The following is a 27,613-nucleotide window of genomic DNA, read 5'->3' as shown; positions in this document are numbered from 1 at the left end:
CTCAGGTTTCCAAGTAACTGGAAATAATACAAATACAATGTCCGCAGAGGCGCGCTGGTTCCTCAGCAGCTGAGGAATGTGCTTATTTGTGACAGAAAGTGGCATTTGTTTCCTTCTTACTGCTTGTTTATCCCATTCACGCTCGCGTGTGTGTATATGTGTGTGTGTGTGTGTGTGTGTGTGTGTGTGAAATTCCCCCCAAAACCCTCTTCTTCCACTGAGAAAAGTGAGGGGAAGGAAAAGGGTGCTGCTTACAGAAAGGGGATGGAAATGGTCCACCTGTAGGATGCAGGATACTCAGAGGTCAGTTTGGATGGGACTGCAGGCTGCTCAGAGGTGAGTTCAGATGGGGATGCAGGCTACTCAGAGGTGAGTTCGGATGGGGATGCAGGCTGCTTAGGGGTGAGTTCAGATGGGGATGCAGGCTACTCAGAGGTGAGTTTGGATGGGATGCAGGCTGCTCAGGGGTGAGTTTGGATGGGGATGCAGGCTGCTTAGGGGTGAGTTCAGATGGGGATGCAGGCTGCTCAGAGGTGATTTTGGTTGGGGATGCAGGCTGCTTAGGGGTGAGTTCAGATGGGCATGCAGGCTGCTCAGAGGTGAGTTTGGTTGGGGATGCAGGCTGCTCAGAGGTGAGTTCAGATGGGGATGCAGGCTGCTCAGAGGTGAGTTTGGATGGGGATGCAGGCTGCTCAGGGGTGAGTTCGGATGGGATGCAGACTGCTCAGAAGTGAGTTTGGATGGGGATGCAGGCTGCTCAGGGGTGATTTTGGATGGGACTACAGGCTGGGCTCAGGGTGGTGGGTTTCTTCGGAAGCCCAGGCTGTCTTGTGGAAAAGACAAAACCCTACCTTTCTTATCATGCTTGTGCAATGCAGGGCAGGCAGCTGCCTTCCAAACAATGGCTCCGATGCAGTTTCTTGCATCATATAGCCAGACTTTCTGAAGTCCTTCACTCCTGCCACATCCATGCCGCCCACTTTCTATTGGACAGATTTCATCACATAGCTCCAGCTAAACACAAAAGTAGCTGGGAAAAGGAGTTTTTTCACTCACCCAGGGGAAAATGAGAAGGTTTGGCAAACACACAGCACTGTATCTGTCACCGAGGAGATGGGGTGAGGAGGGAAGGGCCACGAGGGAGGTGGGGGAGGCTGGTCTGGTTTGAAAGGCAAGCAGTCTGTGGTGGGCAGTTTTCTGAAGGGGAAGTGCATTCTGTAGTGACCCTCTCAGCTCCAGGCACATGAGGAGACTTAGAGCAGGAGACATTAAGCAAAAATCCCAGGTGTTATGTCAGTGGTGGGCCTGGGGGCGCCTACCTGCATATAGTGGACAACTCTGGTGAGACCACTGTGTGGATCTGATGGTTTTTTTGGATCCCATGAAACAACTAGGAGTTGAAGAGTTGCCCACACAGTCAATGGAAAAGAGGAGAGAGAATTCAGCTCCCTATGCGAGGCTTGTGGGGCAGGAAGGCTTCTTATGAGATAGAGCTGCATCCTTCCTTCTGCGAGAGCAAGCCTGAACCCATGTTTGCAGCAGACTTAAGGAGAGTGGTCCTCAGAGGGGCCAGAGCAAGGCAAGCCACTGGGAAGGAGGCAAAGTCTTGGCAGGGGAGCTGGAGCCCCAGGAAGCTTAGCATGGATGTTGGAATAAGGGTCAGAGGTAGCAAAAATTGGCTCCTCAGCTGTGTTGACACAGGAGCCGGTGGCTCCAGGCTCTCCCCTCTGTGTCTCCAGATTCCAGTTTCTCCCAGCTGATGGAGCAGGCACTGTCTGACAGATTTGGGACAACTTCAGGAATTCAGTTAGTTGACAATTATATCAAATGTTTATTTTAAAAAATAATAAAACATTCACATATCGTTGTCACAATTTTTGGTGGGAAAAAAGCATGTGTATCTCTATATCTCTGTGTACTAGAAAACAACAAAGGGATATAAAATTAAATAATAACCAGTATTTAAAAGTTAACTTGAAAATCCTCGTTGATAATTCAGCAGCATGCTTCCAGTCAGCCTATACAGTCTCTGTCCTGGTGAGGAGCATGATCACCAACAGGCAAGATCTTCTGGCCTCGAAGTTTCGCTTGAGTTAAAAGAGCTCATCTCAGGTAAGTAACAGGCCAAGAATGGTGGGCACCGTGACCACTAGCCAGCTTGCAATCCATTCTACTCCAAAGGACCGGGCTGAAAGAGCAAGAAAACCCTATACACTTAGGTATCTTTATCTTGACTAATGTATTGAGAAGGGGCAAGGGTACTGGACACTGGTGTGGGAGCTCACAGAGCAGGGAAATGAATTTCTTCACTGAATCCCATCCTATTTGCCTGGGACATTCTTTTCCTCAATCTCCCCAAACATAAAGTATAAAAAATGCAGAAATTCCTTAAATATCACTGGCTTACCTGGGCCCTGTGCTCAAAGGTTACCTCGACATATCTGTGGCCTGGGAAAGCATTGCTCCCCTACTCTGGACATCAACGAGGTAGGGTAGATCTTCAGGTACAGACAGATGACCACATGATACAATGCACAGCTGACTTTAGAGAGAAAAGGACCACTTTCCTTGTTTCTCTACCCCACTAAGTATCTGCACCAACTAGGAAGAAGAAGGGGAGAGAAAGGAAGACAGAAAAGGAAAGAAAAAGAAAAAGGATGGAAGGGAAGCTTAGATGCTGGGGTGGGGAAGGGCTGAGCTGGAGAAAATCAAAACAAAAAAGGAATGAGTGATACAGAAGGGAAGGGAGTTTGAGGGCACTTTCTAGGATAATTTCGGTGACTAAAAAGTGACAGATGGGTTTACCCTTCCAAAAAAATGGATTTATTATTGCTTTTATCCTCTCTTCGGATGAACAGTTACACCCATTTTATAGAGGACAGGGAATGTGCTTCTTCCTTTTTCTGGATCTCAGGATGTGATATTGATATGAGGGTGGTGTTGGAACCACCAGCCAAATTGTGTTCTCATGGTCAGATACCCAACTGTCACAGTGGGTCTGTGGTGGCAGAAGAGCAGGGCATGTCAGGAGAGGCTGGTAGAGACAGGGCCAATTAGTTAGGAAGAATAAGGAAGAGCATACACAGTCTCCGTAGTCCACATGTGGGAGTAGAGATAAAGAAATCAGTGCAGTTAAGGAGGGTAGACAGAGCCCAGGAAGACCACAAAACAGCAACGTTCTCAGAGGCCAGGATCCCTGATGACTGGGCATGACAGGGGTCACAGGTGAATGTGAGCACCTCAGGTCTGAGTTAGTCTAGAAGAATGTGTACGCTAGGGCTCAGGGATCTGACTTCAGGAATGTGGAGGGTAGGGGTCCCAGAGTGCTGGAGATATTGATCCAAGTTTATTAAGGGTCCCCAAAACCCTAAGAGACTGCGTCTCATTTAGCTCCCGCTTACTAAGGACTTGTCAGCCACTGTGATAGGCAGGTTACATGTCTTGTCTCATTGAATCCTTAGCACGAGATAGGAACTGTTATCTTGTCCTTTATTTAGGAAGAACATGACTTGGGGAAGCTAAGTAACTTGTTTAGCTAGTAAGTGACAGTCCTAGAAGTGACCCCATGTATGACTGACTCTAAAACCCCTGGCCTTAGCTGTCCCATGCTAGCACCAGTGTAGGCCTGATCTAGAGCCAGGTGTGACACTCATGAGTGGATCCTCCCAGGAGACAGGGGAATTTGGCTTCCTAACTTCATCTAGGAACATCAGCCTGGGGAGGAGAAGCTTCGCCTGAGGCTCAGGCTCTCATGCCTCCTCGATGGCCTCTCTCAGGCCCGTCTCCTCAGTCTCTCTTTCCCTGGCTGACTTTGGCGGTCTAATGACCTCGGTCCCTCTTTCATTGGCTGACTTTGGCTGTCTAATGAAGCCCCTCTAGACAGCTGCTCGCCCACTTGCCCTTCCTTCTCCCTGCTCACCCTGATGTTTCAGTCTACTCTATGATGACCCTGGCCTCAGATGTTAGGACTATGCTTTGTTAGAGCAGGAGAGGGAAGAGGAGTATCAGAGATCTCTCCCAAACGTCCTTTGCAGGTGAGAACACTGAGCCCCACGAAGTTGAGGTGAGCCGGCTGGGAGGTGGTGGTAGAGCTGGTGGCAGAACCCACGTCTCCCAGCTCTCCCAGACACCTTAGGGATTCACCACCACACTGTGCAAGGAGGCTGAGTAGGACCCCGACCCCCAGCCTTTCTTTGTTCAAAACAGCTCCAGTTACCCTGTGCCCCCCTCAGCTCCCAGGGATCCTTCTTACCCAGGGTACAGGGTGGACTGAGGCAGACCGTGCCATTCTTGCTGCTCACAGAATTGCTGACTTGGCAAGTATAACACCTGGAGTAATTATGTGGCATAAGGGTGGTTTCAAGCACACTGTTCTGGAGCTCCTTTGGGAAGGGCCTTTTGTCCCCATACCAGGTGTAGTTTACAGACTCGCCAGGTATCACACATGACAGTTTCAGATAACAGTTGTCATCCATGTCTTCTACCTTCTCAATTTTGATGACAGGCTTGGGTACAGGGTCTGAAAGTGAGGAGGATGTTATAAGATGAGACAGTGAGGCATTCATGCTGTGAAGGTTTAGCCAACAAAGAACGAAGGGATCCGGGGAAGGGGCCTGAGTGCCCCAGGAGGCAGAGTCATGAAAAAGAAGTTCTACAGAGGGAGCCAGTGAGCAGCCTTGACCTCCTGAGGCCTCACAGACTCACTGCAAGGCGGCTCCTAGGCAGGGAAGCTAAGCTGGGTCCTGGAGGGGGCGCCACAGTCCATTATATGCTCTGGGAACAAAATGGGGTTATGATCGTGTGTGAGCCTGAACGAACAGCCCAGAGACTTGCTGGGGTCAGACTTAGTATATCAACTGCCTGAGATGCTCAGGGACCCTTCTCTAGCAATGGTTCATGGCGGGCACCTTGGCTGGTCTGTCTTTCCAATTATCGGGCTCAGCTTCAGCAAGAGTCCTAAGGTAAGAGGTACCTGCCTGTGCGTGGCAAAGTCCTTTGCACAACCATCCAGTGCAGGTGCCAGCCTTCTAGACTCTGGCAGAGCTACAGAGAAGAACTTCATGTAACTTCCAGCCACATCAATTGTGATAAACAGATTGGTATGCTAACTTTGGTATCTCCATGTCTAGCACAATCCCTGCCACATGGCAGGTATTCTATAAGTATCTCATGAAAGGATGAATGAAGTAGTTATGAGATAGAAAGGATAAAACACAGCCGGGTGCAGCGGCTCACACCTGTCATCCCAGCAATTTGGGAGGCTGAGGCAGGAGGATTGCTTGCAGCCAGGAGTTAAGAGACCAGCCTGGGCAACATAGACTCAGTTTCTAAAAAAGAAAAGAAAAGAAAAGAAAGGTAGCCAGGTGTGGTGGTGTGCACTTTTAGTCCCTGCTACTCAGAAGGCTGAGGTAGGAGGATTGCTGGAGCCCAGGAGTTCCAGGCTGCAATAAACTATGATTATACCACTGCACTCCAGCTTGGGTAAGGAGAAGACCTTCAAAAAAAAAAAAATGAAGAAAGAAAGGAAGAAAGAGAGAGAGAAGAGAAGAGAGGAAAAAGAAAAAGAAAAAGAAGGGAGGGAGGCAAGTAGGCACAAAAACACTAGTTTTGGAGTGAGACCAGCCTGGGTCCTGGACTTGACTCTAGTGGAGTGACATTAGGCAAGGTAGTTAACCCCCTTGCTGTCATCTGTAAACTGACTCTACCTCATCGCACAATATTAGTAAGATAAAACGTCACCTGTCATGGATAATTGCTTTTTGCAGAGTGTAAGTATTGCATACATTCTAGAGGCCATTTTACCATTATTACTGTTGTACTGCTGCCGGAGAGAATGAGAGATAGTCCCAGCATCTGGTCCTTCCTTGGCTAAGGCTGGTTTACCTGCAATCCTCTGAGATCTTTTCATTCTGGTCAGGGTGAAACATCTGCAGAATTAATGCAACTCAAATCCCATAAGATTAAAAGACGGCAGAGAATGGACCAGATCAGAGCTTGCCTCTTGGTTGTATGTGTGGAGAGGCTGTAGAAGCTCTACCAATCTGGTCTCTAGAACTCTAGTTTTGTCTCCTCTGTGAAGCTGATCTCAGATCACTAAAAGATTGCTCAGACTACAGAGGTGATAAAAGTTTCCTGGACTTCCCCTATATGTTTTAATTGAGCAATTTTTATCCTGGTTTTCACCATTTCCTGTGTTCTAGCCTCATATCTTACACTCCTTCTGCATTTCCCATGGTGATCAGCACAGCACTGGGCACTTTGCTGATGGAATTAATTGAGCCAGCTTGGGTTGTCCAGCTCCAAGATGCTCGCTTTGAGCTGTCAGAAATGCTTGGGCTGGACCAGAGGACCATTTTTTCTGCTAATCACTTCCTGGAAATCTTACCCTCAGGCAGGATGTGCTGAAGCCCAAGCCAGTTTGTGGATTTTTAAGTACTCAGAAATTTTGCAAGCTTTTTGTGAAACCATTAGTTCATTGAAATCAACTGTGGTAGCAGTATTTAAACCACAGAAATTACAAAGTTGGTAAATAATACACTTTAGGGCTTTTTTTTTTTTTTTTTTTTTTAAATCTTGTAGAGCTTGTTAACCAGAACACCGCTGTAAGAGACCTTGAATCTTTTTGTTCCCAGGACTTTCTGAATTTTCAGCCCGTATGACATGGAAGAAGAGTTAGAAGGGGAATCTGACTGCTTGGATCAGGGACTGTCTGGCTGGTGGAACTTGAATGTATACAACACTCTTCATTTGCATGTTTTGACATTTTAAAAAATGTTTTCACTTTTCTTATCTACTTTGACTCTAATAACATCCTGAAAGGTAAGTAGAATTATTCTCATAATATGATGAAGAACCCAAGGCTGTCAAGGGAACACCACTCTTGGATTATTTAGCCCAGCTCTTCTATAAGAATTGCATACCCCAACCCCTGGAGCCCTCCCCATATCCATGTTTCTGCCCTATAATCTGATCCTTTCACCAAAAGTGTTTAGATCAGGTACACACACCTGAACTAAATTGGGACTATCAGTTTCTCTCTCTTTAAATTGCCCTGAGAATTGAAACTCAGAGGAGCAAAAGTCTAAGTTTTGAGAGATAACATGTAAAATGGCAGGAATCCAAATCCATAGGCACAGTCCACAGATTCCTGAAGCTGGGGGTTCTGGCCTGAACCTGGTTTTCAATCTTCTCCCCTTAAGCCCTTCCTAGCTCTTTTAAACTCTTTGAATTGCTTTAAATAGCCCTAGTTGCTTAAACTAAATTCTCCTTTTTTGGTAAAGGTACATTGAATTAGTTTCTGTTAGTTGCTATCAAAAGAATCTTACCTAATATGGGCACAGAGATGTGAAGATCTTTTTTCAAGGCTGCACAGCTAGTGAGCAACTGACCAGTTTTGAACTCAAGTCTGTCTGGCTCCAGGTATAATGCCTGAGTCCTTATTCCATATACACTGGTTAGACTGGAGCTATGAGTGGAAGTTTTTTTGTCCTGCCCATTATGAAAGTTGAAAAATTCTCCTGATAACTCCTGCCCCATTCTTTATATTAATACATTCTCTTTTTTCTTAAGTCCAACGAAGCCTAATTTCAGAGATATAATCAAGATGAGCTGAGCTGATTTAGGTTGATCACAGGACAAAATGAAGGAAATAGGAAAAATCTCTAGTTTTCCTTCTCTTCAAAGCTTAGACTCACTAACTTCAGAAGAGGTGTTAAATGTCCTAAGACTGTTAATTTGGAGATGTGTTGACCTAGGCTCACTCCCAAATAGAATTGGATCAAGGAAAAATGAATCAAACCTGTTCTGAGGTTTTTCTCTCCTCCTCCCCGGGAGTGCCCCATGCCTTCCAGGAAGCCCTACAGTGGTCCATCCGGGGCCACTGGAGTGGGGATTTGCTCTTTGGTTCCCCTGACTCACCAAGCACTTGCAGCTTGATCTTCCATTCTTGCTCATTCCCAGTCTTTTTCAACACCCTCATGATGTAGGTGCTGTTGTCCTCTTTCTGGACCTTAGAGATGTACAGTGCACCACTCTGAGGATCAAGTCTGACCCTGCCTTTAAATTTGGATTCAAAGTACTTAGATTTTCTGGAATCCCATTCTACAATCTTCTGGTCGAAAGTATAAAACCAGGTTAGTTGTTTGTAGTTCTCAGGCAGGCTCTCAGAGATGTTCAGAGTCACGTTGCTGCCGGAGACCACGGTCATATGTACCAAGTGACCTGCCAATGAGATTCAGAGTGAGACCTGCCCTAGAGAAGGCAGTGTTGCTGACAGGCCCAGGGTATAGCCTGGGCTGGTGGAACAGGTGAGAAGGAAGGGATTTCTGCTTAGGAGCAGTGAGTATGGTTTTCACTGGAGGTCCAGGTCTCCTGCTTAGGAACTCAAGAAAAGTTGGAGCTTGAAAAGTGGGCATGGGGGAAGGGGATGTTGCTTATAATTAATCTAGTACTGTCCCCAGAAAATGAAAGAATTGAGTAAGGCCAACTGAGGTTGGGCCTGGCTCTTTCCCTTACTCTCATACCAGTAGACTTTCAAATAAACTGATGACAAGTCATATCTCCTCTCTGGTCTTGTGTTTCCTGTCTATTCTCATTTCAGTAAGCATGTTGTTAGTCCCTAGAGGCATAGACATAAAAAGTACATGATTCTATTTAAAAATATTTAATATACCAATGTGGGAGGACAGACACACAAACAAATAATCCTAATATATTATCTTGATGACTATAATAAAGGTAACGTGGGGACCAAGGGAAAGCTTCCCCTTCACCTTCTGAAGGTTTGCCAAAAATCACTGACAAGAGGCAGGTTAAGGAGGAAAGGCATACAGATGAATTTAACGTGTAAGCAGAGCCTTCCGAATGAAGAGCCAAAGATACAGGGCAAATTGTCCATTTTTATGCTTAGGTTCAACAAAGTATGGACAGTCATGGAGAAATATGATTGGACAAAAAGTGTATGATTGAATGCCAATAGACTGACTGCAGGAAACCCAGCAAGGCCTGTCTTTCTAGATTCTGCTTGGCCTTTCTGTGCCAGATTCTTTCCTTCCTCCCATGTGTGGGGCAGGCCCTCTCTAGAATGGGGGTCTTATGATTCACAATCAAACAAGATAGGTCAGATAATTTCTTTATAGCTATTTTTTTTTTTTTTTTTTTTACAGAGAAAGGCTCAAGGAAAGTTAGGGTGGTATATTTAAGTTTTATGGCTGGCTTTGGGGAAAAGGGGTTTTGGCTTCTATGGCCCACCTTGGGAAAGAGGGATTCCAGTGTCTATGGCTAGCCTAGTGGAGAATGGGACTGATAGACAGGAGGGCAGGAGAAGGTCAGAGAAAAACTTTCACTTCTGAGGCCGCTTCTGAGGCCATCATTTTAGGGCATCGTTTCCTGACTCCTGACAATAAACACAGTGTGCTATGGGAATATATTCCTATCCGGAGGGTAGGGATAGAAAATGGAGAAAATACTAAGAAAAATCTCTTTGGAGGAGATGACCACTAGGGTAAGCCAAAGGGTGATTAAAAGCTAATATTTGTTAGGAACTATCTATCAGGCACTATTTGAGACACTTGGGATACATCAATGAACTAAGCAGCTATCGGGGAATCTGCCCTGATATTCACATTGGTTCTTTTCTATTTTTCCTAAGCATCAGCCAGCTTGAGAAATAAAGGGACAGAGTACAAAAGAGGGAAATTTTAAAGCTGGGCATCTGGGGGAGACATCACATGTCGGTAGGTTCCGTGATGACCCACAAGCTACAAAAACCAGCAAGTTTTTATTAGAGATTTTCAAAAGGGGAGGGAGTGTGCGAATAGGTGTGGGTGACAGACCTCAAATACTTAACGGGGTAATAGAATACCATAAGGCAAGAGGAGGCAGGGCGAGATCACAGGACCACAGGACCAAGGTGAAATTAAAATTGCTAATGAAGTTTTGGGCACCATTGTCATTGACAACATTTTATCAGGAGACAGGGTTTTGAGATCAACCAGTCTGACCAAAATTTATTAGGCAGGAGTTTTCTCTTCCTAATAAGCCTGGGAGTGCTATGGGAGACTGGAGTCTATTTCACCTCTGCAGTTTCGACCATAAGAGACAGGCGCACCTGGGGGTGCTGTTTATAAGCCTATACCTCCAGGCGCGTATTCTCTTTCTCAGGGATGTTCCATGCTGAGAAAAAGAATTCAGCGATATTTCTCCCATTTGCTTTTGAAAGAAGAGAAATATGGCTCTGTTCTGCCTGGCTCACTGGTGGTCAGAGTTTAAGGTTATCTCTCTTGTTTCCTAAACATTGCTGTTATCTTGTTCTTTTTTCAAGGTGCCCAGATTTCATATTGTTTAAACACACATGCTCTATAATTTGTGCAGTTAATGCAATTATCACATGGTCCTGAAGTGACATACATCCTCCTTGGCTGACAGGATTAAGAGATTAAAGTAAAGAGAGGCATAGGAAATCACAAGGGCATTGACTGGGGAAGTGATAAGTGTCCATGAAATCTTTACAATTTATGTTTAGAGACTGCAGTAAAGACAGGCATAAGAAATTATGAAAGTATTAATTTGGGGAACTAATAAATGTCCATAAAATCTTCACAATCCATGTTCTTCTGCCATGGCTTCAGCCGGTCCCTCTGTTTGGGGTCCCTGACTTCCTGCAACATCTCTCCCTTTCTTTTTATATAAACGTGCCATGGCAATGAAGGCTTGTTCATTCTCTCGATTTTGACGCAGGATTCTTTGAGTGGTCCGGGACACTAAAAACAAGCCGATTAAACAGAGAAACATATTCCAAAAATTTACTACAGTGGAGCCCCCAATAGACTTAATCCAAGTAGTGGGGTTTAATCCATAAAGATTTTCTGCCACCTGATCTAACACCTCAGCTCCAGGCACGATGGATAAGTGAGCTTGAGAGGCTTCAAAAATTTGTTTCTTTAATTTAGTTTTGTCCAATGATAAATTATCTTCTCTACCTAGAAGGTATCCTTTGACCATTTCCTATGAATGATCAGTCTCATTATAGGAATACGGGGTGATGCAGAAATCTGAAGTATTCCAATCGCACTGCATTTGCATGTGATGTTTGAGACTCACTACCTGATCTCCAAGCCAAATAACAGACTGTCTTAAAACATTAATTTGACTTGCCAATTTTTGATGGATGCCTTGTTGAGAATTCCACATTTGGGTGGAATTGGCTTGCCAATCATTAACAAAATGAGCCGTTTGAATCGATTGATGTAATGCCATTCTGGCAGTGGTGGCCATTGCAGTGACTGTAATTAGGCCCATGATAACAGTGATTAAAGTGAAAACAAATCTCTTAGATCTTTTTAGAATTTGCTGTAGCACTTCATTAATTAAATGTATTGGGGGGAGGATTCCCAAGGTCTAGGTAAAGTTACTGGAATCCAGATTCTTTCTCAAACTCGAACCAACATTACACTTTTCCTGGAGTCAAAATGGGAGTTAATACAAGTGTATAGATGACAATTAATGCATTGGACAGTTTGATTATTTGTCCAAATTTTGATATTTCCTACTAACAGCATGTAAGGAGGCTTAACACAACTCTGTATGGGAATAGTCAGGTTGGAGGTAAGTAAAGCAGAATGTCTGGGTCTACGTTGATACTGAGAGAGTGGGACTGTAGTGGGAACAACAGTCAAAATAGTTTTCCCTTCCCATACTCGCAGTCCAGACATGGCAATAGCCAATTTCCAAAGTTCTGGGTGTTCTGGGCTCAGAATGGGGAGTATCATACAAGGCCTGGGGGGCGGGTAATGCCTTTATCTTCCCATTTTAAGGGAAAGAATGAGCTGATCCTCCTATGCAAAGTAGAATGATGATTCTCGCTCTCCTGATAAGAAATAAAATAAGTAGCCTCCAGGCATTCCCTTCCACTAGAGGAGCAATTGTTTTTTAAATAGCCCTTTGGTGCCCAGTCTATTACTAAACCATATGAGTCATTTTTTAATATTACTGCATGTGAGTTAACACAATCATCCTAAATTAAAGTTTTAGATGGGCCCTCAAAATTTTTAGGGCATGGTTTTCTTGCAGGTTTATATTGAAAGTATGGGGTATCTCCCATTACTTCTCCTTTCATTTGTTTTAAAGGAGAAAGGGAGAGGCCAGAGACTAAATGTCCTATTTTATCTGTAGCTGATGTTTTCGGAAGATAAGCAGCCTAGAATTGAGTTTCTAGGTGGATGCAACCAGGTGCATGTCCGAGGCACAGAGGAGGGTATTTATAATCTATGGTAACATTAAATGCAGTGCCTTCTTCTCCCGGTTGAGCAGGGCAACGGTCATCTGTGGCTCTAGGCATCTACACACTATCGTTAGTGTAGATTTCTACAGGAGCATCTATCTAGGTGAGAGGTCGAATAAGTGGAGGAAAAGGCACATAAGCCTAATAAGAATAATTATGTGTAGCAGGTAAATCAGTGTGAGAGGAGACTGGTGAGACAGAAAGTATAAGGAGGAGAATCATTAAATAAAACCTAGTGTAAGTGAGATTGAGTGCTGAAGGAGGAAGAGAAGAACAGAGGGATGTTATTTTCAGGCTAATAGAAATGGTGAGATTTTTAGGTTTGTAAGGAGAAAAAGAAAAGTAATCAGGAGAAGTGGGATTAGTTAGATGGGTCTCCATTGCCATCAGGGAGACTGATTTACACCTATTGTGATTTGATGTGCCTGTTTCTGAGGAGTCAGCACAGATCTCACCACGTCTGAAGGCAGTCTCTGACACGGATGTTTTTTGTCTGTGGTTTTAGTTGTCAGTATTCACCTGAAGCTTGAGTCTTCTGGTGGGTACCTAGACATGGGATTGATGATCTCCTGGTGAAACACAAGCATATCCTCTTCCCTACGTTATAATTGTGCCAGGTTCCTAGGTATTGGTTTGAGAGTTTTTCCATAACACTGACTTGCCTTTGTTTAAGGAAAATTTTTTGCCTGTATAATGGCGTTTGGCTGCAGTTAGAGTATTATCTTTAGGAACATTTGAAAAATTTAAAGTAAACAATGCCAAATGTAATTGGGAGTGTGGAGTAGTCAAATCATGTTTTGGTTGTTCAGACTGTTTGGACAATTGGGTTTTTAAAGTGCAACTGGCCTGTTCCACCACAGCTTGTCCTTGAGGATTGTAAGGGATTCTAGTAATATGGGAAATTCCTTACTGTTGTATAAATGAATCAAAAGCCTTACTAACATATCCAGAGGCATTGTCTGTCTTTATTTGATATGGAAGCCCCATAACTGCAAAGCAAGAATACAGATGTTTTTAAACATGGGCTGTGCCTTCCCCTGTTTGTCAAGTAGCCTAGATAAAACCTGAGAAGGTATCTACTGAGACATGCACATATGACAGTCTGCCAAAGGAACTAACATGAGTCACATCCATTTGCCATCAAGCATTAGGAGTTAGGCCTCTAGGCTTAACATCAGGTTCCTTATTTGGAAGTACGAAGACCTGGCACTGAGGGCAGCTGTGAACAATAAACTTAGCCTGTTTCTAGGTAAGAGCAAATTTATCTTTTAAGCCAGTGACATTGACATGAGTGAGATTATGGAACTCCTGAGCTTCTTGGGTGGTTAAAGACACCAAACAGTCGACTTCATGGTTACCTGCAGACATGGGTCCTGGTAAAGTGGTATGAGACCTAATATGTGTAATATAGGAAGGGTGTCTACACTGGTGAACCACCTGTTGTAACCTTGAAAATAAAGAAGCCAATTCAGAATTATCAATATGTTTGGTAGTAGCAGTTTCTATATTTTTAGTGGCATGTACAACATAAGTGGAATCTGAGACTGTGGGGAAAAGCAAGAGAGATCAGATTGTTACTGTGTCTGTATAGAAAAAAGTAGACATAGGAGACTCCATTTTGTTCTGTACTAAGAAAAATTCTTCTGCCTTGAGATGCTGTTAATCTATGACCTTACCCCCAACCCCGTGCTCTCCGAAACATGTGCTGTGTCAAACTCAGGGTTAAATGGATTAAGGGCGGTGCAAGGTGTGCTTTGTTAAACAGATGCTTGAAGGCAGCATGCTCGTTAAGAGTCATCACCACTCCCTAATCTCAAGTACCCAGGGACACAAAAACTGCGGAAGGCGGCAGGGCCCCCTGCCTAGGAAAGCCAGGTATTGTCCAAGGTTTCTCCCCATGTGATAGTCTGAAATATGGCCTCGTGGGAAGGGAAAGATCTGACTGTCCCCCAGCCCAACACCCGTAAAGGGTCTGTGCTGAGGAGGATTAGTATAAGAGGAAGGCATGCTTCTTGCAGTTGAGACAAGAGGAAGGCATCTGTCTCCTGCCCGTCCCTGGGCAATGGAATGTCTCGGTATAAAACCCGATTGTATGTTCCATCTACTGAGATAGGGAAAAACCGCCTTAGGGCTGGAGGTGGGACATGTGGGCAGCAATACTGCTTTGTAAAGCATTGAGATGTTGATGTGTATGCATATCTAAAAGCACAGCACTTAATCCTTCACCTTGTCTATGATGCAAAGACCTTTGTTCAGGTGTTAGTCTGCTGACCCTCTCCCCACTATTGTGTTGTGACCCTGACACATCCCCTTCTCAGAGAAACACCCACGAATGATCAATAAATACTAAGGGAACTCAGAGGCTGGCGGGATCCTCCATACGCTGAGCGCTGGTTCCCTGGGCCCCCTTATTTCTTTCTCTATACTTTGTCTCTGTGTCTTTTTCTTTTCCAAGTCTCTTGTTCCACCTTACGAGAAACACCCACAGGTGTGGAAGGGCAACCCACCCCTTCATCTGGTGCCCAACGTGGAGGCTTTTCTCTAGGGTGAAGGTACGCTCAAGCGTGGTCATTGAGGACAAGTCGACGAGAGATCCCGAGTACATCTACAGTCAGCCTTACGGTAAGCTTGTGCACTCGGAAGAAGCTAGGGTGACAATGGGGCAAACTAAAAGTAAAACTAAAAGTAAATATGCCACTTATCTTAGCTTTATTAAAATTCTTTTAAAAAGAGGGGGAGTTAGAGTATCCACAAAAAATCTAATCAAACTATTTCAAACAATAGGACAATTTTGCCCATGGTATCCAGAACAAGGAACTTTAGATCTAAAAGATTGGAAAAGAATTGGTAAGGAACTAAAACAAGCAGGTAGGAAGGGTAATATCATTCCACTTACAGTATGGAATGATTGGGCCATTATTAAAGCAGCTTTAGAACCATTTCAAACAGAAGAAGATAGCGTTTCAGTTTCTGATGCCCCTGGAAGCTGTATAATAGATTGTAATGAAAAGACAAGGAAAAAATCCGAGAAAGAAACGGAAAGTTTACATTGTGAATATGTAGCAGAGCCAGTAATGGCTCAGTCAACGCAAAATGTTGACTATAATCAATTACAGGAGGTGATATATCCTGAAACGTTAAAATTAGAAGGAAAAGGTCCAGAATTAGTGGGGCCATCAGAGTCTAAACCATGAGGGCCAAGTCCTCTTCCAGCAGGTCAGGTGCCTGTAACATTACAACCTCAAGCGCAGGTTAGAGAAAATAAGACCCAACCGCCAGTAGCTTATCAATACTGGCCGCCGGCCAAACTTCAGTATCGGCCACCCCCAGAAAGTCAGTATGGATATCTAGGAATGCCCCCAGCACCACAGGGCAGGGCGCCATCCTCTCAGCCACCCACTAGGAGACAATCCTATGGTACCACCTAGTAGACAGGGTAGTGAATTACATGAAATTATTCAGAAGTCAAGAAAGGAAGGAGATACTGAGGCGTGGCAATTCCCAGTAATGTTAGAACCGATGCCACCTGGAGAAGGAGCACAAGAGGGAGAGCCTCTCACAGTTGAGGCCAGATACAAGTCTTTTTTGATAAAAATGCTAAAAGATATGAAAGAGGGAGTAAAACAGTATGGACCCAACTCCCCTTATATGAGGATATTATTAGATTCCATTGCTCATGGACATAGACTCATTCCTTATGATTGGGAGATTCTGGCAAAATCGTCTCTCTCACCCTCTCAATTTTTACAATTTAAGACTTGGTGGATTGATGGGGCACAAGAACAGGTCTGAAGAAATAGGGCTGCCAATCCTCCAGTTAACATAGATGCAGATCAACTATTAGGAACAGGTCACAATTGGAGCACTATTAGTCAACAAGCGTTAATGCAAAATGAGGCCATTGAGCAAGTTAGAGCTATCTGCCTTAGAGCCTGGGAAAAAATCCAAGACCCAGGAAGTGCCTGCCCCTCATTTAATACAGTAGGACAAGGTTCAAAAGAGCCCTACCCTGATTTTGTGGCAAGGCTCCAAGATGTTGCTCAAAAGTCAATTGCCAATGAAAAAGCCCGTAAGGTCATAGTGGAGTTGATGGCATACGAAAACGCCAATCCTGAGTGTCAATCAGCCATTAAGCCATTAAAAGGAAAGGTTCCTGCAGGATCAGATGTAATCTCAGAGTATGTAAAAGCCTGTGATGGAATTGGAGGAGCTACGCATAAAGCTATGCTTATGGCTCAAGCAATAACAGGAGTTGTTTTAGGACAAGTTAGAACATTTGGAGGAAAATGTTATAATTGTGGTCAAATTGGTCATTTAAAAAAGAATTGCCCAGTCTTAAATAAACAGAATATAACTATTCAAGCTACTACAACAACAGGTAGAGAGCCACCTGACTTATGTCCAAGATGTAAAAAAGGAAAACATTGGGCTAGTCAATGTCATTCTAAATTTGATAAAAATGGGCAACCATTGTTGGGAAACTAGCAAAGGGGCCAGCCTCAGGCCCTGCAACAAACTGGGGCATTCCCAATTCAGCCCTTTGTTCCTCAGGGTTTTCAGGGACAACAACCCCCACTGTCCCAAGTACCTCAGGGAATAAGCCAGTTACCACAATACAACTATTGTCCCCCACCACAAGCGGCAGTGCAGCAGTAGATTTATGTACTATACAAGCAGTCTCTCTGCTTCCAGGGGAGCCCCCACAAAAAATCCCCACAGGGGTATATGGCCCGCTGCCTGAGGGGACTGTAGGACTAATCTTGGGAAGATCAAGTCTAAATCTAAAAGGAGTTCAAATTCATACTGGTGTGGTTGATTCAGACTATAAAGGCGAAATTCAATTGGTTATTAGCTCTTCAATTCCTTGGAGTGCCAGTCCAGGAGACAGGATTGCTCGATTATTACTCCTGCCATATATTAAGGTTGGAAATAGTGAAATAAAAAGAACAGGAGGGTTTGGAAGCACTGATCCGACAGGAAAGGCTGCATATTGGGCAAGTCATGTCTCAGAGAACAGACCTGTGTGTAAGGCCATTATCCAAGGAAAACAGTTTGAAGGGTTGGTAGACACTGGAGCAGATGTCTCTATCATTGCTTTAAATTAGTGGCCAAAAAATTGGCCTAAACAAAAGGCTGTTACAGGACTTGTCAGCATAGGCACAGCCTCAGAAGTGTATCAAAGGACTGAGATTTTACATTGCTTAGGGCCAGATAATCAAGAAAGTACTGTTCAGCCAATGTTTACTTCAATTCCTCTTAATCTATGGGGTCAAGATTTATTACAACAATGGGGTGCAGAAATCACCATGACCGCTCCATTATGTAGCCCCCAAGAGTCAAAAAATCATGACCAAGATGGGATATATACCAGGAAAGGGACTAGGAAAAAATGAAGATGGCATTAAAGTTCCAACTGAGGCTAAAATAAATCACGAAAGAGAAGGAATAGGGTATACTTTTTAGGGGCGGCCACTGTAGAGCCTCCTAAACCCATACCATTAACCTGGAAAACAGAAAAACCGGTGTGGGTAAATCAGTGGCCGCTACCAAAACAAAAACTGGAGGCTTTACATTTATTAGCAAATGAACAGTTAGAAAAGAGACATATTGAGCCTTCATTCTCACCTCGGAATTCTCCTGTGTTTGTAATTCAGAAGAAATCCGGCAAATGGCGTATGTTAACTGACTTAAGGGCTGTAAATGCCGTAATTCAACCCATGGGGCCTCTCCAACCCGGGTTGCCCTCTCTGGCCATGATCCCAAAAGATTGGCCTTTAATTATAATTGATCTAAAGGACTGCTTTTTTACCATCCCTCTGGTGGAGCAGGATTGCGAAAAATTTGCCTTTACTATACCAGCCATAAATAATAAAGAACCAGCCACCAGGTTTCAGTGGAAAGTGTTACCTCAGGGAATGCTTAATAGTCCAACTATTTGTCAGACTTTTGTAGGTTGAGCTCTTCAACCAGTTAGAGACAAGTTTTCAGACTGTTGTATTATTCATTATTTTGATGATATTTTATGTGCTGCAGAAACGAGAGATAAATTAATTGACTGTTATACATTTCTGCAAGCAGAGGTTGCCAATGCAGGACTGGCAATAGCATCTGATAAAATCCAAACCTCTACTCCTTTTCATTATTTAGGGATGCAGATAGAAAATAGAAAAATTAAGCCACAAAAAATAGAAATAAGAAAAGACACATTAAAAACACTAAATGATTTTCAAAAATTGCTGGGAGATATTAATTGGATTCAGCCAACCCTAGGCATTCCTACTTATGCCATGTCAAATTTGTTCTCTATCTTAAAAGGAGACTCAGACTTAAATAGTAAAAGAATGTTAACCCCAGAGGCAACAAAAGAAATTAAATTAGTGGAAGAAAAAATTCAGTCAGCGCAAATAAATAAAATAGATTCCTTAGCCCCACTCCAACTTTTGATTTTTGCCTCTGCACATTCTCCAACAGGCATCATTCTTCAAAATACTGATCTTGTGGAGTGGTCATTCCTTCCTCACAGTACAGTTAAGACTTTTACATTGTACTTGGATCAAATAGCTACATTAATTGGTCAGACAAGATTATGAATAATAAAATTATGTGGAAATGACACAGACAAAATAGTTGTCCCTTTAACCAAGGAACAAGTTAGACAAGCCTTTATCAATTCTGGTGCATGGCAGATTGGTCTTGCTAATTTTGTGGGAATTATTGATAATCATTTCCCAAAAACAAAAATCTTCCAGTTCTTAAAATTGACTACTTGGATTCTACCTAAAATTACCAGATATGAACCTTTAGAAAATGCTCTAACAGTACTTACTGATGGTTCCAGCAATGGAAAAGTGGCTTACACAGGGCCAAAAGAACAAGTAATCAAAACTCCATATCAATTGGCTCAAAGAGCAGAGTTGGTTGCAGTCATTACAGTGTTACAAGATTTTGATCAACCTATCAATATTATATCAGATTCTGCATATGTAGTACAGGCTACAAGGGATGTTGAGACAGCTCTAATTAAATATAGCATGGACGATCAGTTAAACCAGCTATTCAATTTATTACAACAAACTGTAAGAAAAAGAAATTTCCCATTTTATATTACTCATATTCGAGCACACACTAATTTACCAGGGCCTTTGACTAAAGCAAATGAACAAGCTGACTTACTGGTATCATCTGCATTCATAAAAGCACAAAAACTTCATGCTTTGACTCATGGAAATGCAGCAGGATTAAAAAACAAATTTGATGTCACATGGAAACAGGCAAAAGATATTGTAAAACATTGCACCCAGGGTCAAGTCTTACACCTGCCCACTCAAGAGGCAGGAGTTAATCCCAGAGGTCTGTGTCCTAACGCATTATGGCAAATGGATGTCACACATGTACCTTCATTTGGAAGATTATCATATGTTCATGTAACAGTTGATACTTATTCACATTTCATATGGGCAATTTGCCAAACAGGAGAAAGTACTTCCCATGTTAAAAAACATTTATTGTCTTGTTTTGCTGTAATGGGAGTTCCAGAAAAAATCAAAACTGACAATGGACCAGGATATTGTAGTAAAGCTTTCCAAAAATTCTTAAGTCAGTGGAAAATTTCACATACAACAGGAATTCCTTATAATTCCCAAGGACAGGCCATAGTTGAAAGAACTAATAGAACACTCAAAACTCAATTAGTTAAACAAAAAGAAGGGGGAGACAGTAAGGAGTGTATCACTCCTCAGATGCAACTTAATCTAGCACTCTATACTTTAAATTTTTTAAACATTTATAGAAATCAGACTACTACTTCTGCAGAACAACATCTTACTGGTAAAAAGAACAGCCCACATGAAGGAAAACTAATTTAGTGGAAAGATAATTAAAATAAGACATGGGAAATAGGGAAGCTGATAACGTGGGGGAGAAGTTTTGCTTGTGTTTCACCAGGAGAAAATCAGCTTCCTGTTTGGATACCCACTAGACATTTGGAGTTCTACAATGAACCCATCGGAGATGCAAAGAAAAGCGCCTCCACGGAGATGGTAACACCAGTCACATGGATGGATAATCCTATAGAAGTATATGTTAATGATAGTGTATGGGTACCTGGCCCCACAGATGATTGCTGCCCTGCCAAACCTGAGGAAGAAGGGATGATGATAAATATTTCCATTGGGTATCGTTATCCTCCTATTTGCGTAGGGAAAGCACCAGAATGTTTAATGCCTGCAGTCCAAAATTGGTTGGTAGAAGTACCTACTGTCAGTCCTAACAGTAGATTCACTTATCACATGGTAAGTGGGATGTCACTCAGGCCATGGGTAAATTATTTACAAGACTTTTCTTATCAAAGATCATTAAAATTTAGACCTAAAGGGAAACCTTGCTCCAAGGAAATTCCCAAAGGATCAAAGAATACAGAAGTTTTAGTTTGGGAAGAATGTGTGGCCAATAGTGCGGTGATATTACAAAACAATGAATTTGGAACTATTATAGATTGGGCACCTCGCGGTCCATTCTACCACAATTGCTCAGGACAAACTCAGTCGTGTCCAACTGCACAAGTGAGTCCAGCTGTTGATAGCGACTTAACAGAAAGTCTAGACAAACATAAGCATAAAACATTACAGTCTTTCTACCCTTGGGAATGGGGAGAAAAAGGAATCTCTACCCCAAGACCAAAAATAATAAGTCCTGTTTCTGGTCCTGAACATCCAGAATTGTGGAGGCTTACTGTGGCCTCACACCACATTAGAATTTGGTCTGGAAATCAAACTTTAGAAACAAGAGATCATAAGCCATTTTATACTATCGACCTAAATTCCAGTCTAACAGTTCCTTTACAAAGTTGCGTAAAGCTCCCTTATATGCTAGTTGTAGGAAATAGTTATTAAACCAGACTCCCAAACTATAACCTGTGAAAATTGGAGATTGTTTACTTGCATTGATTCAACTTTTTAATTGGCAGCACCGTATTCTGCTGGTGAGAGGAAGAGAAGGCATGTGGATCCCTGTGTCCATGGACCAACCGTGGGAGGCCTCGCCATCCATCCGTATTTTGACTGAAGTATTAAAAGGCATTTTAAATAGATCCAAAAGATTCATTTTTACTTTAATTGCAGTGATTATGGGATTAATTGCAGTCACAGCTACGGCTGCTGTGGCAGGAGTTGCATTGCACTCTTCTGTTCAGCTGGTAAACTTTGTTAACGATCGGCAAATGAATTCTACAAGATTGTGGAATTCACAATCTAGTATTGATCAAAAATTGGCAAGTCAAATTAATGATCTTAGACAAACTGTCATTTGGATGGCAGACAGGCTCATGAGCTTAGAACATCATTTCCAGTTACAGTGTGACTGGAATACGTCAGATTTTTGTATTACACCCCAAATTTATAATGAGTCTGAGCATCACTGGGACATGGTTAGACGCCATCTACAGGGAAGAGAAGATAATCTCACTTTAGACATTTCCAAATTAAAAGAACAAATTTTCAAAGCATCAAAAGCCCATTTAAATTTGGTGCCAGGAACTGAGGCAATTGCAGGAGTTGCTGATGGCCTCGCAAATCTTAACCCTGTCACTTGGGTTAAGACCATCAGAAGTACTACGATTATAAATCTCATATTAATCCTTGTGTGCCTGTTTTGTCTGTTGTTAGTCTGCAGGTGTACCCAACAGCTCCGAAGAGACAGCGACCATCGAGAATGGGCCATGATGACGATGGCGGTTTTGTCGAAAAGAAAAGGGGGAAATGTGGGGAAAAGCAAGAGAGATCAGATTGTTACTGTGTCTGTATAGAAAGAAGTAGACATAGGAGACTCCATTTTGTTCTGTACTAAGAAAAATTCTTCTGCCTTGAGATGCTGTTAATCTATGACCTTACCCCCAACCCCGTGCTCTCTGAAACATGTGCTGTGTCAAACTCAGGGTTAAATGGATTAAGGGCAGTGCAAGATGTGCTTTGTTAAACAGCTACTTGAAGGCAGCATGCTCGTTAAGAGTCATCACCACTCCCTAATCTCAAGTACCTAGGGACACAAAAACTGCGGAAGCCCGCAGGGACCTCTGCCTAGGAAAGCCAGGTATTGTCCAAGGTTTCTCCCCATGTGATAGTCTGAAATATGGCCTCATGGGAAAGGAAAGATCTGACCTTCCCCCAGCCCGACACCCATAAAGGGTCTGTGCTGAGGAGGATTAGTATAAGAGGAAGGCATGCCTCTTGCAGTTGAGACAAGAGGAAGGCATCTCTCTCCTGCCCGTCCCTGGGCAATGGAATGTCTCGGTATAAAACCCGATTGTATGCTCCATCTACTGAGATAGGGAAAAACCGCCTTAGGGCTGGAGGTGGGACATGTGGGCAGCAATACTGCTTTGTAAAGCATTGAGATGTTGATGTGTATGCATATCTAAAAGCACAGCACTTAATCCTTTACCTTGTCTATGATGCAAAGACCTTTGTTCACGTGTTTGTCTGCTGACCCTCTCCCCACTATTGTCTTGTGACCCTGACACATCCCCCTCTCGGAGAAACACCCACGAATGATTAATAAATACTAAGGGAACTCAGAGGCTGGTGGGATCCTCCATATGCTGAACGCTGGTTCCCCGAGCCCCCTTATTTCTTTCTCTATACTTTGTCTCTGTGTCTTTTTCTTTTCCAAGTCTCTCATTCCACCTTACGAGAAACACCCACAGGTGTGGAGGGGCAACCCACCCCTTCATGAGACAGCATTTAAAGGTTTGGGGAAATCCTGTAATGCAGTAATCACAGCAATTAACTCCGCCTTTTGAGCAGAAGTATAAGAGGTAGAAATAAGTTTGTCTGTAGAACTTATATAGCCAGCATTGCCATTACTGGAGCCATCAGTGAACACTGTAACGGCCTCAGGAATGGGTTGATTTTTGGTTAATCGAAGAACCACCTAAGAAGTCATTTTTATAAAATCAAATAATTTGTTTTTTGGATAATGATTGTCAATAACGCCAATAAAATCAGCCAAGTGAATTTGCCACAGTACAGAATGTTGAAAGGCAGCTTGAACTTTGAGCCAATTTAAAGGAACTACAATTATATTTGGATCAAATCCAGAAATTTGAAGCATTCTGCACCGAGCGTGTCTAATTAATATGGCTATTTGGTCTAGATAAACAGACAAAGTTTTTGAGACAGAATAAGGAAGAAAACATCACTCCACTAAATCATTATGTTGAACTATTAGTCCAGTAGGGGAGTATAATGAAACAAAAACTAGAAGCTGAAAAGGCTGAAATGGCTGTACTCTAGATAACTGGGCAGTCTGGATTCTTTCTTCTACAAATTCCAGTTCTAGTAAAGCCTCAGGGGTCAAAATCCTGGCGCTGTGGAGATCGGAATCTCCCCGCAACATAGAGATCAAGTTAGACAGTGCATAGGTTGGAATGCCTAAAGTAGGTCTTAAATAATGTCACCTAAAAGTTTGTGGAAGTCATCTAAAGTTTTTAAAGAATCTCTCCTAATTTGAACTTTTTGAGGTTGAATACATTGTTTATCGACCACCATTCCTAAATATTGAACAGGAGTGGTCTGTTGAATTTTATCTTGAGCAATGTGTAATCCAGCCTCTGTAACACAGCAGCTCAAAAGTTGGTAACAGTCAATTAATTCTTTATCAGTGGGGGCAGCAATTAAAATATCAATATAATGAAGAATATAGGCCTCGGGAAATTGGGCTTGAACTGGTGAAAGCACTTGCCCAACATAAAGCTGGCAGATTGTAGGGCTATTTAGCATTCCTTGAGGAAGTACTTTCCATTGATAATGAGCTGCAGGTTCCTGATTATTGATAGATGGTACAGTAAAAGCAAATTTTTCACAATCTGATTTATGTAAAGCAATATAAAAAAACAATCTTTAAGATCAATAACTATGAGAGGCTAATTTTTAGGTATTAAAGCAGGGGCAGGCATGCCAGGTTGGACGGCCCCCATAGGTTTAATTACAGCGTTAATGGCCCTTAAATCGGTTACCATCCGCCATTTGCCTGATTTCTTTTTTACTAGGAACCCAGGAGAATTCTAAGGGGAAAGAGAATGTTCCACATATCCAAGTTGCAACTGCTCAGAAACCAATTGATTTAAAGCCTCCAGTTTTTCTTTAGAAAGCGGCCACTGCTGAACCTAAATGGGAGTTTTAGGTTTCCATTGTAAGGGAATGGGATCAGGAGGTATGGCAGCGGCCGCCACTAAAAAGGATAACCTAAACCAGCCCTGTTTTCTTTTATAGTGACTGGGAGGGGTTTAGTAATCCAGGAACAAACCTTATATTTTCCATCATATGCTGACTGGGAGCACTAGAAGAGTTATGTGGAATATTAATTTCAGCCCCCTATTTTGCCAGTAAATCTCTACCCCAAAGATTAATGGGAATTGGCACGATATAGGGCTGAATTGTACCTCTTTGACCATCAGGGCCAGTGCAAGGCAAGATAAATGTGCTCTGATAAACTTCCTCGGCCTTTCCAACACCTACTAGTCCTACGTTAGTGGGATGTTTAAACCAAGAGGAAGGCCATAAACTAGAGGAAATAACAGAAACATCAGCACCAGTATCTACTAGGCCCTCAAACTTTTTTCCTTGAATGTGTATGGTGCAGGTGGGCCGTTGTTTAGAAATTACATTAATCCAATAAGTGGCCTTTTCACCACCGGAGCCTATCCCAGGGCCACATGTCTTATCTCCTTTGTTTAAAATGATATTAGGTAGTAAAAGCAGTTGAGCAATTGACTCACCAGCCGCAATGGAAATAGGAACCTTGGCAGACACAATTAATTTAATCTCATCAATGGAATCATAATTAATGAGACCAGTATAAATGGTGAATCCTTTAGCAGAGGTGGATGCTCTACCTAACACCGGGCCCACTGAACCTTGAGGTAAAGGGCCAGTGACCTCCGTGGGGACAATCAAAGGCAAAGAATCAGGAAGTAAATTTAGAGGAATAGTACTAAAGAGATCAACCACCCCGCCTCCTACTGTGGAGGTGGACAAGCATTGTACTGAGACAGAAGTAGAGGCTAGGACCTATTTGGTTTGGTTGTAGGTAGATTTGTTTGTGCTGGGGGTTGCATTGGGACCGCCTGAAGTGGAAACGCAACGTTGGTCTGAGTTTGAAGTGTCCTATTTGATGTCGGGTCCATCCCAGGCCCCGCTGCCTGTTTCCCTGGTGTTGTGGTAGGGGGTTTCCATCTACATTATACTTAGAGCGGCAAACATTTGCCCAATGTTAACCTTTGCGACAACGTGGGCAAACAGTAGGAGCAGCATTTGGCCGTGTTTGTTGAACCGACTTGGCCGCTTGTAAGTTTTTAACAGTGCAACTTTTTTGAATATGACCAAGTTGGCCACAATTATAGCAGGCTCCAAGAGAAGAATTAATGGGACCAGTTTAGTTGGTGCCCTTCATGGCCGGTGCCCACAGAATAGCTTTGTGGGTATCTGATCCAATGCCTTCACAAGCTTTAATATATGCAGGCAACACCTCGTGATCAGGTAAATTTTGCGTTGGACAGAATGCATGGCCATTTTACATTCATGGTTTGCATTTTCAAAAGCTAACATATGAAGGAGAATGCCTTGAGCGCGCTCATCAGAGACAGATTTTTGAACAGCATCTTGTAATTTAGCCAAAAAATCTGGGTATAATTCAGAGTGACTTTGTTTAACCATGGTAAAAGGAACAGGAGCTTGGCCTGGAGCGTGTAATTTATCCCAAGCTCTCATACACACCTTTGTTATTTGTTCTGTGGTAAGGGCATCAAAGTTTAACTGGGCATAAGCATCAGAGAAACTATTGGAGCCTGTGAGCTGACCCTGAGTAATTAGAATGCCATTACTGCTATTTAGCTGAGCCTGCAAATGGGCCTCTTCTGACCACCAGGTATGGAATACGGAATTGTAAATGCTGAGATGGGGTTAGAACAGCTTTTGCCAAAAGGTCCCAATCTAAAGGAAGTAAGGTGACCTCAGTACGAAAAGTTTGTAAAACCATCTTAACATAAGGAGAAGTAGGACCATACTGAGTACAAGCATCCTTAAATTCTTTTAAAAAAGGTAAGATTGAACGGCGCATATCGATGCAGACCGGTTTAGGACCCGAAACGACAGGAGAGTGAGGGGCTGTAGTGGATGGGGGATGGCCTGGAGAATGATAGATAAAGTGTAGTTTGGTCCTGGAGCCATTAGCTGATGCTGGAGGTTTGAAGGGAGAAGAATTAGCATATCTATGGTACACGCAGCAAAGATCCCTATCTTAACAGAGCTTGCATTAGAGTGGGGTGAAAAAACGTAAGCAATCAACACACTAACAGAACACACTGTATAGTATGTAAGGAGATGATAATTGCCATGACAGAGGAGAAAATCTAGAATAAGGTAAGGGGAGTCACAAGTACCGGTAGGGGCAAAAGGGTGAACTTCATTTATAAGGTGATAAGTAGGTCACATCTGAGTAAAGACTTGGAGGAGAGAGGTGGCCAAGAGGGTATCTGGGGTAAGAGGGACCCAGACAGAGGAAAGAGCCAGAGCAAAGGCCCTGGGGCAGGGATTTGCCTGCCACACATAAACAACAGCAAGGAGGTGGCAAGTGGGTAGTGTGGAGTGAACAAGGGGATTGGGTGTTGAGAGACACAGTCAGAGAGGGAGTAAGATTGGAGAGAGTAGATACATTTTAGCTTTATTAATAATGTCTTGTCCTGTAAAAAAAAACGCTTTCCTGTAAAAGTGGCTCATGTCTTGTGTGTCCATTTACAATGTATTTAGAAGCAAGTTATTAGAAGGTAACAAAGTGGAGACTGTATAAACCATTGTTTCACAAAGTTTGGATCAGAGGCAGATTCCCCGTGAAAGAGATGAAGCTGAAGCTTCAGGGCTTCTTGGATGGCCCTGGAGGAGCCCTAGCAGTATTCATGTAATCCATTTTACAAAACATATCTTAAACATTAATTAGACCACAGCCTCTGTCTACTCTAACATCCCCTTCATCACATTTCTGTTTTTGTTGGGTGGCATCTCAGTTATGGGCATTTTGAGGTCTGGCCAAGGGGAAGTAGAAATGGGAAGTACTTAGTTGGGGTTAGTGGGATACATGTATGAGGGTTGCAAACTCTTGTGTGTGAAGTTCCTGCTACCCACTTCAGTGAAGAAATGGCATCCAGGAATATTCTTGCTGCCCTCTGCACTGACTCACCGGCAATGGCCACGGACATGTTGCAATCGGGCTGCAGGTGGGAAGCAGAGGAGAAAGCAGGTTGGAAGTGAACAACAGCCAGAGCTATTCAGTAGCAAAGTATTG

At 43.0% G+C, this 27,613-nt stretch overlaps 2 protein-coding genes across 3 annotated transcripts in view; one reads left to right on the top strand and one right to left on the bottom strand.

Moving 5' to 3' along the window:
- Positions 1-1,801: 1,801 nt before the first annotated feature.
- The window catches only part of CD48 (CD48 molecule), a 33,077-nt gene continuing 7,265 nt past the window's right edge, over positions 1,802-27,613 (bottom strand). Inside the window, exons 2-4 of one of the 2 annotated variants that reach the window (XM_004027720.5) lie at positions 7,918-8,220; positions 4,253-4,519; positions 1,802-2,188 (exon numbers count right to left, since the gene is read on the bottom strand). In XM_004027720.5, coding sequence (XP_004027769.1) covers positions 2,109-2,188; positions 4,253-4,519; positions 7,918-8,220 — 650 coding nt within the window. In that variant the 3' untranslated portion in view covers positions 1,802-2,108. Of the gene's footprint in view, positions 2,189-2,217; positions 4,520-7,917; positions 8,221-27,613 lie in introns of those variants that run through there. The other variant, XM_019025367.4, reaches the window with a different exon arrangement.
- Positions 20,168-22,916, top strand: LOC129527151 (endogenous retrovirus group K member 7 Env polyprotein). The gene is given in 3 exon segments (XM_055363811.2): positions 20,168-21,161; positions 21,163-21,232; positions 21,234-22,916. Coding segments are annotated over 3 exon segments (1,764 nt in total). The 5' UTR covers positions 20,168-20,316; the 3' UTR covers positions 22,083-22,916.

This window comes from Gorilla gorilla, chromosome 1 (assembly GCF_029281585.2).
Source record: "Gorilla gorilla gorilla isolate KB3781 chromosome 1, NHGRI_mGorGor1-v2.1_pri, whole genome shotgun sequence".
In the NCBI taxonomy this organism is placed as follows: Eukaryota; Metazoa; Chordata; class Mammalia; order Primates; family Hominidae; genus Gorilla; species Gorilla gorilla.
Note: the sequence above shows the minus strand (reverse complement) of the source record. Positions and strands in the feature narration are given on the sequence as shown.